Here is a 15,416-nt window from a genome sequence, read left to right as displayed (position 1 = left end):
AGAAACAAAGAAAACAATAGCAAACATCAATAAAACTAAAAGCTGATTCTTTGGGAAGATAAACAAAATTGATAAACCATTAGCCAGACTCATCAAGAAAAAGAGGAAGAGGACTCAAATCAATAAAATTAGAAATGAAGAAGGAGAAGTTACAACAGACACCGCAGAAATACAAAGCATCCTAAGAGACTACTACAAGCAACTCTATGCCAATAAGATGGACAACCTGGAAGAAATGGACAAATTCTTAGAAATGCACAACCTGCTGAGACTGAAACAGGAAGAAATAGAAAATATGAACAGACCAATCACAAGTAATGAAATTGAAACTGTGATTAAAAATCTTCCAACAGGGCTTCCCTGGTGGTGCAGTGTTTGAGAGTCCGCCTGCCGATGCAGGGGACACAGGTTCGTGCACCAGTCTGAAAAGATCCCACGTGCCACAGAGCGGCTAGGCCTGTGAGCCATGGCCACTGAGCCTGCGCGTCCGGAGCCTGTGCTCCGCAATGGGAGAGGCCTCAACAGTGAGAGGCCCGCGTACCGCAAAAAAAAAAAAATCTTCCAACAAACAAAAGTCCAGGACCAGATGGCTTCACAGGCGAATTCTGTCAAACATTTAGAGAAGAGCTAACACCCTTCCTTCTCGAACTCTTCCAAACAATTGCAGAGGAAGGAACACTCCCAAAGTCCTTTTATGAGGCCACAATCACCCTGATACCAAAACCATACAAAAATACTACTAAAAAATAAAATTACAGTCCAATATCACTGATTAATATAGATTCAAAAAACCTCAACAAAATACTAGCAAACAGAATCCAACAACATATTGAAAGGATCATACACCATGATCAAGTGCAATTTATCCCAGGGATGCAAGGATTCTTCAGTGTATGCAAAGCAATCAGTGTGATACACCATATTAACAAACTGAAGAATAAAAACCATATGATCATCTCAGTAGATGCAGAAAAAGCTTTGGATGAAATTCAACACTCATTTGTGATAAAAACTCTCCAGAAAGTGGGCATAGAGGGAACCTACCTCAACATAATAAAGGCCATATATGACAAACCCACAGCAAACATCATTCTCAGTGGTGAAAAACTGAAACCATTCCTCTAAGCTCAGGAACAAGACAAGGATGTCCACTCTCATCGCTATTATTCAACATAGTTTTGGAAGTCCTAGCCTCTGCAATCAGAGAAGAAAAAGAAATGAATACAAATTGGAAAAGAAGTAGTGAAACTGTCACTGTTTGTAGATGACATGATACTATACTTAGAGAATCCTAAAGATGCCACCAGAAAACGACTAGAGTTAATCAATGAATTTGGTGAAGTTGCAGGATACAAAATTAATGCACAGAAATCTTTTGCATTCCTATACACTAATGATGAAATATCTGAAAGAGAAATTAAGGAAACACTCCCATTTACCATTGCAACAAAAAGAATAATATACCTAGGAATGAACCTACCTAGGGAGACAAAAGACCTGTATGCAGAAAACTGTAAGACACTGTTGAAAGAAATTAAAGACGATACCAACAGATGGAGAGATATACCATGTTCTTCGATTGGAAGAATCAATATTGTGAAAATGACTGTACTACCCAAAGCAATCTACAGATTCAGTGCAATCCCTATCAGACTACCACTGGCATTTCTCACAGAACTAGAACAAAAAATTTCACAATTTGTATGGTAACACAGAAGACCCCGAATAGCCAAAGAAGTCTTGAGGGAAAAAAACTGGAGCTGGAGGAATCAGACTCCCTGACTTCAGAGTATACTACAAAGCCACAGTAATCAAAAGACAATATGGTACTGCCATAAAAACAGAAATACAGATCAATGGAACAGGATAGAAAGCCCAGTGATAAACCCACGCTCCTATGGTCAACTAATCTATGACAAAGGAGGCAAGGATATACAATGGAGAAAAGACAGTCTCTTCAGTAAGTGGTGCTGGGAAAACTGGGCAGCTACATGTAAAAGAATGAAAATAGAATACTCCCTAACACCATACACAAAAATAAACTCAAAATGGATTAGAGACCTAAATGTAAGACCAGACTCTATAAAACTCTTAGAGGAAAACATAGGCAGAACACTCCATGACATAAATCACAGCAAGATCTTTTTTGACCCACCTCCTAGAGTAATGGAAATAAAAACAAAAATAAACAAATGGGTCCTAATGAAACTTAAAAGCTTTTGCACAGCCAAGGAAACCATAAACAAGACGAAAAGACAACCATCAGAAGGGGAGAAAATATTTGCAAACGAATCAATGTACAAAAGATTAATCTCCAAAATATATAAACAGCTCATGCAGCTTGATATTAAAAAAACAAACAACCCAATCCAAAAATGGGCCGAAGACCTAAATAGACATTTCTCCAAGACATACGGATGCCCAAGAAGCACATGAAAAGTTGCTCAACATCACTAATTATTAGAGAAATGCAAATCAAACCTGCAATGAGGTATCACCTCACACCAGTTAGAATGGGCTTCATTAGAAAATCTACAAACAACAAATGCTGAAGAGGGTGTGGAGAAAAGGGAACCCTCTTGCACTGTTGGTGGGAATGTAAACTGATACAGCCACTATGGAGAACAGTATGGAGGTTCCTTACAAAACTAAAAATAGAAATACCATATGATCCAGCAATCCCACTACTGGGCATATACTCAGAGAAAACCACAATTCAAAAAGACACATGCACCCCACTGTTCATTGCAGCACTATTTACAATAGCCAGTTCATGAAGCAACCTAAATGCCCATCCTCAGACGAATGGATAAGGAAGATATGGTACATATATACAATGGAATATTACTCAGCCATAAAAAGGAACGAAATTGGGTCATTTTTTGAGACGTGGATGGATCTAGAGACTGTCATACAGAGTGAAGTAAGTCAGAAAGAGGAAAACAAATACCGTATATTAACGCATATATGTGGAACCTAGAATAATGGTACAGATGAACTGGTTTTCAGGGCAGAAATTGAGACACAGATGTAGAGAACAAACGTATGGACACCAAGGGGGGAAAGCCGTGGGGGCTTGGGGGTGGTGGTGTGATGAATTGGGAGATTGGGATTGACATGTATACTCTGATGAGTATAAAATTGATGAGTAATGAGAACCTGCTGTATAAAAAGAAAAAGAAAAAAGGTAACATTCTTTTCTCCCAGTTAATGTTTTCTCTTTTTTGTTGATCTTCATGGCATGGGATAGCACTACTTTTCCAATTTTGTCTGAAGAGCCATGTCTTGGAAACAACAGATGTGAACTTTTTTCTATTAATATAAAAATCATTGTCTTTCAGTAGGGTAGTATATTCTACTTATAGCTATTTTAGTGTGTTTTTCTTTTCAGTCTCTTCACGTTTTTCTTTACTAAAATGTCATGTTTACTTTCTTGTATATTCATTCCTCCATATTCATGCATTAAATCATTCAAAATATTTATTAAGCAAAAAAAAAAAGAAAAGATGCTCAACATCACTAAATATTGGAAAAAGTTCAAATCAAAACTGCAACAGGGTATCAACTCACAGCAGTCAGAATGGCCATCATTAAAAAGTCTACAAATAATAAATACAGGAGAGGCTATGGAGAAAATGGAATCCTCCTACACTGTTGGTGGGAATGTACATTGGTGCAGCCACTGTGGAAAACAGTATGGGGGTTCCTTAAAAAACTAAGAGTTACCATATCATCCACCAATCGTACTCCCAGGCATATATCTGGAGAAAATTCTAATTTTAAAAGATACATGCACCCCAGTATTCATAGCAGCACTATTTACAATAGCCAAGAAATGGAAGCAACCCAAATGTTCAACAACAGATGAATGGATAAAGAAGATATGGGGTGTGTGTGTGTGTGTGTGTGTGTGTGTGTGTGTGTGTGTGAGATATATTTGCATACATATACACACTCAGTGGAATATTACTCAGCTATAAGAAAAAATGAAATAATGCCATTTGCAGCAACATGGATGGACCTAGAGATTATCATATTAAGTGAAGCAAGTCAGATAGAGAAAGACAAATGTTATCACTTATATGTAGAATCTAAAAAAATGATACAAATGAACTTATTTACAAAACAGAGATAGACTCACAGACCTAGAAAACAAACTTACGGTTACCAAAGTGGATAGCGGAGGATGGGGGGAGATAAATTAGGAGCTTGGGATTAACAAATACACACTACTAGGTATGAAATAGATAAACAAGGACCTGCTATATAGCACAGGGAACTATACAGTAAGTCCCCTACATACAAACCTCCAAGTTGCAAACTTTCAAAGATGCAAATGTGGATTTGCATGTCCAATCATGTAAGGCGTGAGTGAAATTGCAGCTTGCCCTCCGTCTCCTACTGCTGATGATCCTTCAGCTCTGCCGTCTCCCACCTCCTCTCCCTCCTCCAGTCGGTAACTCTTCTTGCCTGTTCACTCGATGCCAATCCCTGTATGCCAGCTGTTGTACTGTACTGCTGTACTTTTCAAGGTACCGTACTGTAAGATTAAAAATGTTTTCTTTATTTTGTTTGTTTTTTATGTATTATTTTGTGTGAAAAGTATTATAAACCTATAATAGTACAGTACTATGTAGCTGATTGTGTTAGTTGAGTACCTAGGTTAACTTTGTTGGACTTAGGAACACACTCTCGGAATGGAAGTCATTCGTATGTAGGGGACTTACTGTATTCAATATCTTGTAATAACTTATAATGTAAAAGAATCTGAATCACTTTGCTGTACATCTGAAACTAACACAACATTGTAAATTAACTACACTTCAATTTTTAAAAATGGTTACAAAAAAAAGGAACCCCAAAGAGAGTGACTGTTGACTTCTCACCAGAAACAGTGGGGACCAGAAGGCAGTGGCATATTCAGAATGATAGGAAAAAAGTAACAGCTAACCAGGAATCCTATAATCAGCAAAATTATCTCACAAAAATGAAGATATTAACAAATAAAGAAAAACTGAGAATTTCTTGCTAGCTGACCTGCCTGCAAGAAATACTAAAGGAAGTTCTTTAGGTTGATAGCAAGTGAAACAAAAAGCATTGGTAATTAGGTAATTATACAACAGTATAAATGCATACTTCTTTTCCTTTCTTCTCTTGTATTATTTAAAAAGCAAATGTATAAAACATACAATTGTTTGTTGGGCTTTTATCGTATAAAATGTAATATAAAAATAACAGCACAAAGAAGGAAGGTGGGAGCCAGTTTGGGAATAAGGAATGACACTAGAGAATAACTCTGAGCCATGGGGAGAAACGAAAAGAACCAGAAATGGTAAATAAGAAAGTTAATATAGGGGCTTCCCTGGTGGCGCAGTGGTTGAGAGTCCGCCTGCCGATGCAGGGGACAGGGTTCGTGCCCCAGTCCGGGAGGATCCCACATGCTGCGGAGCGGCTGGGCCCGTGAGCCATGACTGCTGGGCCTGCGCGTCTGGAGCCTGCGCTCCGCAACAGGGGAGGCCGCGGCAGTGAGAGGCCCGTGTACCGCCAAAAAAAAAAAAAAAAAAAAAAACTTACCACAAAGCTATAGTAATCAAGGCAGTGTGGTACTGACATAAGGATAGACATAGAGATCAGTGAAATAGAATTAAGAGTCCGGAAACAAACCCTCACCTTTATGGTCAGTTGATTTTTGACCAGATTGTGAAGACTATTCAATGTGAAAATGTAGTCTTTCTAACAATGGTTCTGGGACAAGTGTGTAGCCACATGGAAAAGAATGAAGTTTGGACCCCTATCTCGAAATGGATCAAAGACCTAAATGAAAGAGCTAAAATTATAAAACTATAATTATACATAAGCTAAAATAATAAGACTTTTAGAAGTATAGGCTTAAATCTTTGTAACCTTGGGTTAGACAGTGTTTTCTTAGATATGACACCAAGAGCACAAGCAATAAAATAAAAAATCAATTAATTAGATATCAGCAAAATTAAAACTTTTCTGTGAAGGACCAACAAAGAAGTGAAAAGATAACCCACAGAATGGCAGTAAATGTTGGAAATCATATATTTGTTAAAGAACTTGTACTTAGAATCTATAAAGAGCTCTTTCAACTTGATAATATAAAGACAACTAATTTTTTTTAATGGGCAAAGATCTGAGTAGACAGTTCTCCAAAGAAAATATTCAAATGACCAGTAAGCATATGGAAAGATTCTTGACATCATTAGTCATCAGAGATAGGCAAATCGAAACACAGTGATCTACCACTTGGCACCCACTAAGATGACTGTAGTCAAAAAGACAGATAATAACAAGTATTGACAAGGATGTGGAGAAATTGGTGCCCTCATACACCATGTTACTGTACAGTGGTACAGCTGCTTTGGAAAACAGTCTGGCTAAGTTCCTTAGAAAGTTAAACGTGAAGTTACCATATGACCCAGCAATTTCACTTCTAGGTATATACCCATAAGAAATGAAAACAAATGCCAAACAAAGACTTGTACACAGATGTTCATAGCAGCCCAAAGTGGGAGCAACCCAGATGTCTATCAACTGATGAATGGATAAACAAAACGTGGTATTTCCATACAGTGGAATATTAATTGGCCATAACAAAGAATGAAGTATTGACACATGCTACAACATGGATGGACCTTGAAAACGTTATGCTAAGTGAAAGATTCCGGTCATAAAGGACTACATACTGTGTGACTCTGGACATTTATCTGAAATGTCCAGAATAGGCCAATCTATAAAAGACAGAGATGGGGGTTATTTGGGGAGATGGGGAGTGACTGCAAATGGGCATGGGGGTTTCCTTTTAGGGGGATGAAAATATTCTACAATTGACTGTGGTGACAGTGGCAGAACTCTGTGAATGTACTAAAAGCCATTGAATTGTACACTTTTTTTTTTTTTAGCAACTTTCATGGTTTGGATGCTTTTTTTTTTCAAATTTATTTATTTATTTATATTTATTTTTGGCTGTGTTGGGTCTTTGTTTCTGTGCAAGGGCTTTCTCTAGTTGTGGCAAGCAGGGGCCGCTCTTCATCGCGGTGCACGGGCCTCTCACTATCGCAGCCTCTCCTGTTGCAGAGCACAGGCTCCAGACGCGCAGGCTCAGTAGTTGTGGCTCACGGGCATAGTTGCTCCGCGGCATGTGGGATCCTCCCTTACCAGGGCTCAAACCTGCATCCCCTGCATTGGCAGGCAGACTCTCAACCACTGCGCCACCAGGGAAGCCCTGTACACTTTTAAGTAGGTAAATTGTATGGTATGTGAATTATATCTCAGTAAAGCTGATGTACACAATATTCACTTCAGTAACCCTGAAGAGAGCCTAAAAAGACAGCATTTGTGTTCCAAAACACGTACAGTTTTGTTAGACTGTTATATGACTGCCATGTTTATTAAGATGTTGAAGGCAGAGAAAACTGGCTTCAGATATGAGCCCCAGAAAATCATAAGCGCAAACATCTCTACTTGCTGGCATTGATTTGTATGTTACCACAGGCAAGCCTATGTTGCACTGGGGTGAGTAGCTGCACGGTTGCATTTCTTCGTTGAAGATGAGTGATTCTCCTGAGCAGTGCTGGACATGAGAGTAGCTAACGCAAATGAAAATAAAACTCCTCCAGTTCCCTAACTCATTGAATGGCACCATCATTCCTCCAGTTGCCCAAGCCAAACATCTCGGAGTCATCCTCAATTCCTCCCTCACTCCCATTTCTAATCTATCACTAAGTCCTGTCAATTCTGCCTCCTAAATATCGTATATTCATTTACTTTTCCCCATCTTCCACCATCACCAACCTAGTTCAGGTTATCATCTCTTACCTCAGCTACTGCAGGAACCTTTTAGCTGGTCTTCTTGCATCTCTTGCTTTCTTCATTTCTCCATCCAGCAACCAGAGGGATCTTTTAAATTTTAGAATATATGTGACCTTGCTTAATCTTCTTCAGTAGTTTCTCATTGCTCTTAAAAACCAAAATCCTAAACATGGCCTACAAGGTCCTGCGTACCTGTCTGTCCTCATCTTGAGCCACTCTTTCCGTCACTCTCTGTACTGCTAGCCACACAGTACTCCACTAATTACCACCTCCTAGACAAATTTGATGGCCTCTTTCTTTACCCTGGCCTTCATTATTGACCACTGCCTCCTTATTGAAATTGTCTTTTCTTTTGTCCTTTATGTTCTCATCACTCTTCTGTTTTATCTTTTCCCTCTTGCCACCCAACTATGAACATTTCCAATATTCTCTACTCTTTCCTTCTCCATATTCTATACTCTGTCCTTTAAGTGGATTGATATTTTTCAACTATTACCTGAGTTCCAGTCCATATCTGCAACAGCCCACATGATATCGCCAAAGTTACCTCAATCTCAACATGATTAAAATAGAAGTTAACATTATTTTGATCCTTTATCCCCAGAAACATTTCCTTCCAATTTCTTCTTTCAGTGGTATCAGCATTCTCTCAGCCATTCAAACTATGTACTTCAGAGCCATTTTTAATTGACCTATCTTCCATTCCCCATATCAAATCAGTTACCAAGTTCTACTGATTCTTCCTTTAGAGTGTTTCTTACATCTTTCCATTTCCATTGTCACTATTTCTGACCCTCATCCACTTCATTCTTCATCTCTTAAGTCCATTTAAACAGTTCTCGCTGTATGTGTTTTCTCACACTCACGTCTGTTCTAAACACCACTGGCATTTCAATCTTATTAAAACTCCAGTTTCATCATATAACTTTCCTTCTCAAAAAGTTTCAGTAACTTCTCATTGCCAGCAGAATAAGTCCCAAAATCTGTGGCCTGTTATGCAAAACCCTTAACACTCCAGCCCGATGTTTCACAAATTACATTCCACAAGATGTTAGTAAATGATCTACATACTCTGGATTAAACAAAGTTACATGGTTTCTTCACTGTAAAAGTTCCTAAAACTTTTAATGAACTAATGTGCATTAAAACTCTCCAAGAGGTTGTATATAGAATGCAGCATTTCCAAAATGTATTTGACTAAAGAACCCTATTTTTATACACCATCTGTTAACATTTTTCATGACACTAATGTTCTAAGGAAAAGCATCTAGGAAGTGCTTAGGTAGCCCCATCCTACATTTCCAGTCCTGTTTCCCATTAATTTCCCTATATCAGTTGTCTGCTTGGGCCAAATGACTGTTAGTTCCCCTGAGACGTGCTTAGTCTCAAGCACAATCTGAGTCTTTATTGATTCTGTTCTGCCCACATGGAATGCCCTTCTCTTTCTCTATATATATTTTTTAAGTTGAGATACAATTCATATATAAAATTCACAATTTTAAGGTATACAATTCAGTGGTTTTTAGTATATTCACAAAATTCTGCAACTATCACCAGTATCCAAATCCAGAACATTTTCATCACCCCAAAAAGAAACCCCATAACCATTAGCAGTCACTCCCCATTCCCCTCTCCCCCAGCCCCTGGCAACTACCAATCTGCTGTCTTTCTGGAATTGCCTGTTCTGGACATTTCATATAACCTCTCTATAGCTAGATATCCTGCTCATCTACTCTAAGATCATGTCTATTTGTTCAGTCATTTGTTAAGTCATTCAGTTAAAATCACAACACGGTCATGTGTCAGGCTGTGAATACGCAAAGGTAGATGACATTCTGCCTTTAAGGAACTCCCAGCCTAGTGAAGGAGACAGACAATAGGTGCCGTGAACAAAGTGCCATAGGAACAAAGTGGTACAGATAACAAATTGTGGAGAGTCAGGCAAAGCCTGAATGAGGAGGTAGCATTTTAATAACTGGATATTAATTCATTTGTTCATTCATTCATTCAGCAAATATCTGTTGGACCCTTATTATGTGTCAGGCACAGTGTTGGACTCTGAGGATACAAAAATGAAAAAGAAAAATTCCCTGTACTCAAGGAGCTCAGCCTGGAGGAGATATATATATACACAGTTTCAAAACAATGTGATATAAGTTGTATTAGAGGAATGTAAAGCTTGCTGTGGTAACAGAGAGAAAGGAATAACTAACTCCGTTTGTTAATTTGAAGAAAAGGTAGAAGTTTACCAAGTGGATAAAGATTGGGTGGGGGACTGGCATTTCAAGCAGAGAGACTAGACCTCTGACTGTGCCAGCCCAGTGCTCATTTGTTTGACTGAGCTGGAGCACCTAATGCCTGTGTCACTCTGACTAGCCCTTAATCACATTCCTGGTGTGGTCCTCTTTATACGTGGATGCCTTGTCTCCCCAGAGGCATTATGTATCATTTAGGATGAGAGCTTTGTCTTGTCACTCTTAGCACCCTCATTCTCATAGTGTTTTATGCATAGTTATTTTTTATAGATCCACATGGGTGAAAGGACAGCTGAGACAATGTCATTGACACTCTCAACAACCTGCTGCCCAGGTCTTCTGTCACATATCCCCCTTCAAGGGCCTGAGACCTCTTGTGTAGATGAAGGACTTTAACATGGAATGAGCACACAAGTGCTCCCTCTGTGGTCCATCTCCTATACAAGAACGACAAAAGTAGGTCCTTAGACTAATCCTTTTTGCTATTGCAAAATCTTGTGATCAGCCATGTTAAAAGACAAAGGGACCATCTTAGAAATGTGCCCTGTGTTCATAGCAAGGTAGATACTGTCAACACTAAAGATCATTTTTAAATTGTAATCAGTTGACTTGAAGTACAATAAAACAGATTACACTCCATAATCAGTTTTTGCCTTCAAAGTGGAATCTGAGGTTTCCCGGAGAAGGAATTCTGCCTCAAGATTCTAACAGAAATTCTGCCTGAGTTTCCAGCCTGCTGGCCTGCCCTACAAATTTCAGACTCAAGATCACAACATCAAGTCTTACCTGATTTTACAGCCTGCTGGCCTACCCTACAGATTTCAAACTTGCCAGCCCCTACATTGTGTGAGCCAGTTCCTTAAAATAAATCTCTCTATACATATGCAAAAAATAAAGATTAATATAATTTCTATTCCAAACACAGACTGATTCAGGTCAAGGAAATTAAGAGATTCAATAAAACTGCTGCTTCACAACCTTCTCTGAAAATTAGAGATAGGTACTGGGGAGATAATCGACTGAGGACAGCAACAAGGGAAGCCCCAAACAGGATACAGGTTTTTCTCCTGCTTCAGAAAGACAGAACTCTGTGCAAGAGGGCTTCATTGCTTTTTTAGTGTATATGTCACTTCATGAGGTCTTGCTATGGAGCATCCTACAGCTGACAGACCTTCAAGGTGGTCTCCTCCTACTCTCCAGGAGCACAGGATTGCTCGTGGGGGCCGCGGGCTCCTTCCTCAGTGTCAGCAGAGCACCCATTGTTTAATAATACTGGGATGCAGCCCTCATAGAGTCAGGGCTACAGTGATTGTGACAGTAATAACTGTAAACCCACTGTTCTTGGATTTCAGGAAGGCTACCCAGAAATGGAGATTCTCTGGCTGATGATCAAGTCCTGGAATATTGGAATATTTATGTACAGCAGCAACAAGTATACGTCTAGTGAAAAGTGGTGTGGCCTGGCACTGCGTTTCCTTGACCACCTTGGCTCCCTTAAGAGAAGCTATGAAACTCAGGTGAGGAGGGAGAGGGCTACGGGTGGATGGCATGACTCAGGGACAGAGAGGTTCTACATAGCTCTCGTTAAGGACACAACCCTACCTTCCTTGGCTAGGAAAGGATCTTGACCATTGTTCCTCTCAGTGGTTCCACAAAAGTGCAAGAGTTATGGGACTATAAACAGTAATTTTTTATAGTGAAAACCAGGAAGAATGGTGAACAAGGCAAACTTAGGAATAGAAAATGGAATCTAATTAAGAAGAATGCCAAGAGTGGGCTCTGGAAAGATGCATCCCTGTCAATGCCAGTGCACGTAGGGAAGGACCAGCCTCTGTGCAAACAATGAGTGTTTAAAAAGACCTTTTCTGCAGGAACTTTTTTTTTTTTGCGGTACGCGGGCTTCTCACTGCTGTGGCCTCTCCCGTTGCGGAGCACAGGCTCCGGACACGCAGGCTCAGCGGCCATGGCTCACGGGCCCAGCCGCTCCGCGGCATGTGGGATCTTCCCGGACGGGGCACGAACCCGCATCCCCTGCATCGGCAGGCGGACTCTCAACCACTGCACCACCAGGGAAGCCCAGGAACTATTCTGAGTAGCAGACTTCTGGGCCCTTAGCTAACGAGGAGAGGCTTGATAGAGAAAAAGGTTTTGTATCACATAAGAGCAAAGGATCTTTTATGTTTTAAGTACTTCCTCCCTTCTTCTGCCTATCTCTGATGAACAGACCTAGTGTCATGGGATCCCTTTTCCCCAGGTGAGTACTGTATGTTCTTCCCAGAGTGGTGCCTCAGGTCTCTCATGCCATCACCATGGATCCGGGAAGATTTCCCACATTTCCTTTCCTCTCAAGAAATCTATTTGCTGTTCTCTTTCCCAGATTCATGTTCTGTACAGTGAGCTTCTGGAAACATTAAATAATAAAAAAGGGCCCACTTGTTAATGAAGAGTGAGAACTGCTGGAACAGAGCAAGCTGCCAGTGACTTGAAGATGTGTGTTCCTGAGATGTTGAATGTTTAAATTCTTACCAAACTTACTCTTGAGTTTTTGTTTCTGTTTTCTCCTGCCCTATTTTCATGTTGTTAAATGACATGTTCTAAAATAAAAGCATTTTGACTTTTAGTGCTGTGACCAGCTAATTTCTGGGGGACAAATGATTTTTTCCAAAGTGCTAAGGAGCTAAGGAACATTTTATATATATATATATATATATATATATATATATATATATATATATATATATATATACACACACACACACACACACACACACACACACACACACACACACACACAGAAATAGCCCATGTGAGAGCAAGCTGATTCATGCCCCATGTGACCAAAAGGGGATGTTCATCCCAGTCCCACACAGGTTGCATTTTATTAGAGAAGTGCTGAAATTCGCAATACCTGAAGATAACAGAGAACCATAGACTCTTCATCGGAAGGACCTTAGTGGTCTTTGGGCCCAGCATCGATCAGATTTCATGAAATCGATGACATCCTTGAGACTTGGTTGTGCAGTCTGTATCAGAACATAGCCTGTGACAAACTCCCGAGACAACGCAATCTGCCTTTTTTTTGCTAATTGGTAAAATACCCTTCCTCATACTGAACAGAAATGTGTCTCCCTGTAACAAGTTTGTTTCCTCTTTCCCCCATCCTGCTGACTTTCTTGTCTTCCGGTTAAACATCCTCAGACCCCCTCAGCTGTTCCTCATATGATGTAGTCACCTCACCTTTCCCAGAGCCAAGGCCCATGTTCCAGTGAGATCTGACCCACACAGAGTTCAGCAGCCTCATTCTGGCTAGACTTGCATTAGTGTACCGTAAGATGACACTGGCTTCTTTTTCCCTGTTGATTTGTATTAACATTTTTTAACTTTTGATTTTGAAATAGTTTCATACTTACAGAAAAGGTGCAAATTGCCACATACCCTTTACCCAGATTCCCCATTTGTTAACATTTTACCACATTGCCTTATCATTCTCTCTTTGTGTATTTCTTTCTGAACCATTTGAGATTAATTTACAGACTTCTTGCTCCATTACCCCTTAATGCCGCATTGTGTATTTCCTAAAAGCAAGGATACTATTCTCCTAAGTCAGGGGTCCCCAATCCCCGGGCTGCAGACCACAACTGGTCCGCGGCCTGTTAGGAGCCGGGCTGCACAACAGTAGGTGAGCAGTGGGCGAGCAAGCGAAGCTTCATCTGCCGTTCCCCATTGCTCACATTCCCCGCCCACCGCCCCCCACCGCCATCCGTGGAAAAATTGTCTTCCATGAAACCGGTCCCTGGTGCCAAAAAGGTCGGGGACCACTGTCCTAAACGACCACAGTACAACCATCAAAATTAGAAAATAACGATACAAGTCTACCATCTAATCCACAGGCTCCATTCCAATTTCATTGATTGTCCTAATAAAGTCTTTCATAAGTTCAGGATCATAAGTTGCATTTAGATGTCATGTCTCTTTCGTCCCCTGCAAATGGAAACAGTTTCTCAGTCTTTCCTGATCTTTCATGACCTTGACGTTTTTTAAGAGTACCGGCCAGTTAACTTTGTAACATGAACCTCAACTTCTGTGTTTCTGGTGTTTCCTAATGATTAATTTACGCATTTTTGGTAGGCACACCACAGAAGAGATGTGTTCTTCTCAGTGCATCATACCAACAGACAGACAATGTCAGTTTGTCCCACTGATGGTTCAAGTTAAGACGGTGTCTACCATATTAGTAATTCATAAGTAATTAGGAAGTATTTTGTGGAAGACACCTTGAGACCAAATATCCTGTTCCTCATTGAACTCCCACTCACTAGTTTTAGCATCCATTGATGACTCTTGCTGGAATCCCTTTTTACTGTGATGGTTGCTAAATGTTGATTTTTAAATTTCCATCATTCTGTCTTCATTTATTAGTTGGCGTTTGTTAGGGAGAGCATTTTCTTCTCCCCTACTTATTCATATTTTAAAAATATGTTTTAGTACAGACTAATGGATCTTATTCAGTGAGTTATAATCCACTATTTTGCTGCTCAAAGCTGGCTCCTATGTCCTTTTGACATGTCCCCATCATTCTTTGAACACTTCCTTACTTTGTGACATAGTAAGATGTTCCAGGCTCATCTTGTACTTTCCCTGCTCCTGCACTGGAATCAGTTATTTCTCCAAGGAGCCCTCATTCCTTTTAATGGAGAATGGTAGTATCCAAGATTTGGGTGCTAGGTGTACTCATTATTACTGGGGTGCCATTGTTTCTAGAGCCTCTCAGTGGACAGAGTTAGGAAATGTGTGGATGTGTATATATCTATATGTGCATATATGTATACATAAAGCCGAGTTCATACTGATACCTCCATTTTCAATCCAACACCAGAGGGTTCATTCTAGCCTTCCTCCCTTTCCATATTTGCAACTATCTCTTCCAACATTGAGAAATCTGGCTCCTATTAACCTCAAATATTCACTTATTTGCTCAATCATCTCCCTGCTTGAGAATAATCTCCCAGTCATGCCTCAGTCCTGACCCCACCATCCTGACCATGAGGGCCACCCCTTCAGCCGAGAAGCCCTGGCAAACACTGGCCAAGTCATCAGCCGAGCTTCCAGCCCAGGGAGTGAGCAAGCTGAGTCCCTCGCTGAGCCCCCACCAAGGGGAAGGCCAAGGAACCACATTCCATTCAAGCAGGCATTTCATATTGTTGACTCATGGGACTTACTGTTTACTCTCCCCTGCTTTCACCTTGGTGTTTTTCCTATTTAGTTTTGAGAAGTCAGCTCAAGGGTCAGTTCCTCAGAGAAACCTTCCTCCACAAGGTCAGGTTC

At 40.2% G+C, this 15,416-nt stretch overlaps 1 protein-coding gene across 1 annotated transcript in view; it reads left to right on the top strand.

The window, feature by feature from the left end:
* TEX11 (testis expressed 11) overlaps window positions 1-11,719 on the top strand; it is a gene marked incomplete at both ends in the record, with an annotated part of 320,506 nt that extends 308,787 nt beyond the window's left edge. The window contains one exon of the mRNA XM_082682068.1: window positions 11,444-11,719. Within this exon, the coding sequence (XP_082538194.1) occupies window positions 11,444-11,719 (276 nt within the window). The remainder of the gene's footprint in view (window positions 1-11,443) is intronic.
* Window positions 11,720-15,416: the final 3,697 nt, after the last annotated feature.

This window comes from Grampus griseus (assembly GCF_964374135.1).
Source record: "Grampus griseus genome assembly, chromosome: X".
NCBI classification, from domain to species: Eukaryota; Metazoa; Chordata; class Mammalia; order Artiodactyla; family Delphinidae; genus Grampus; species Grampus griseus.
This window is presented reverse-complemented; position numbering and strand designations above follow the sequence as displayed.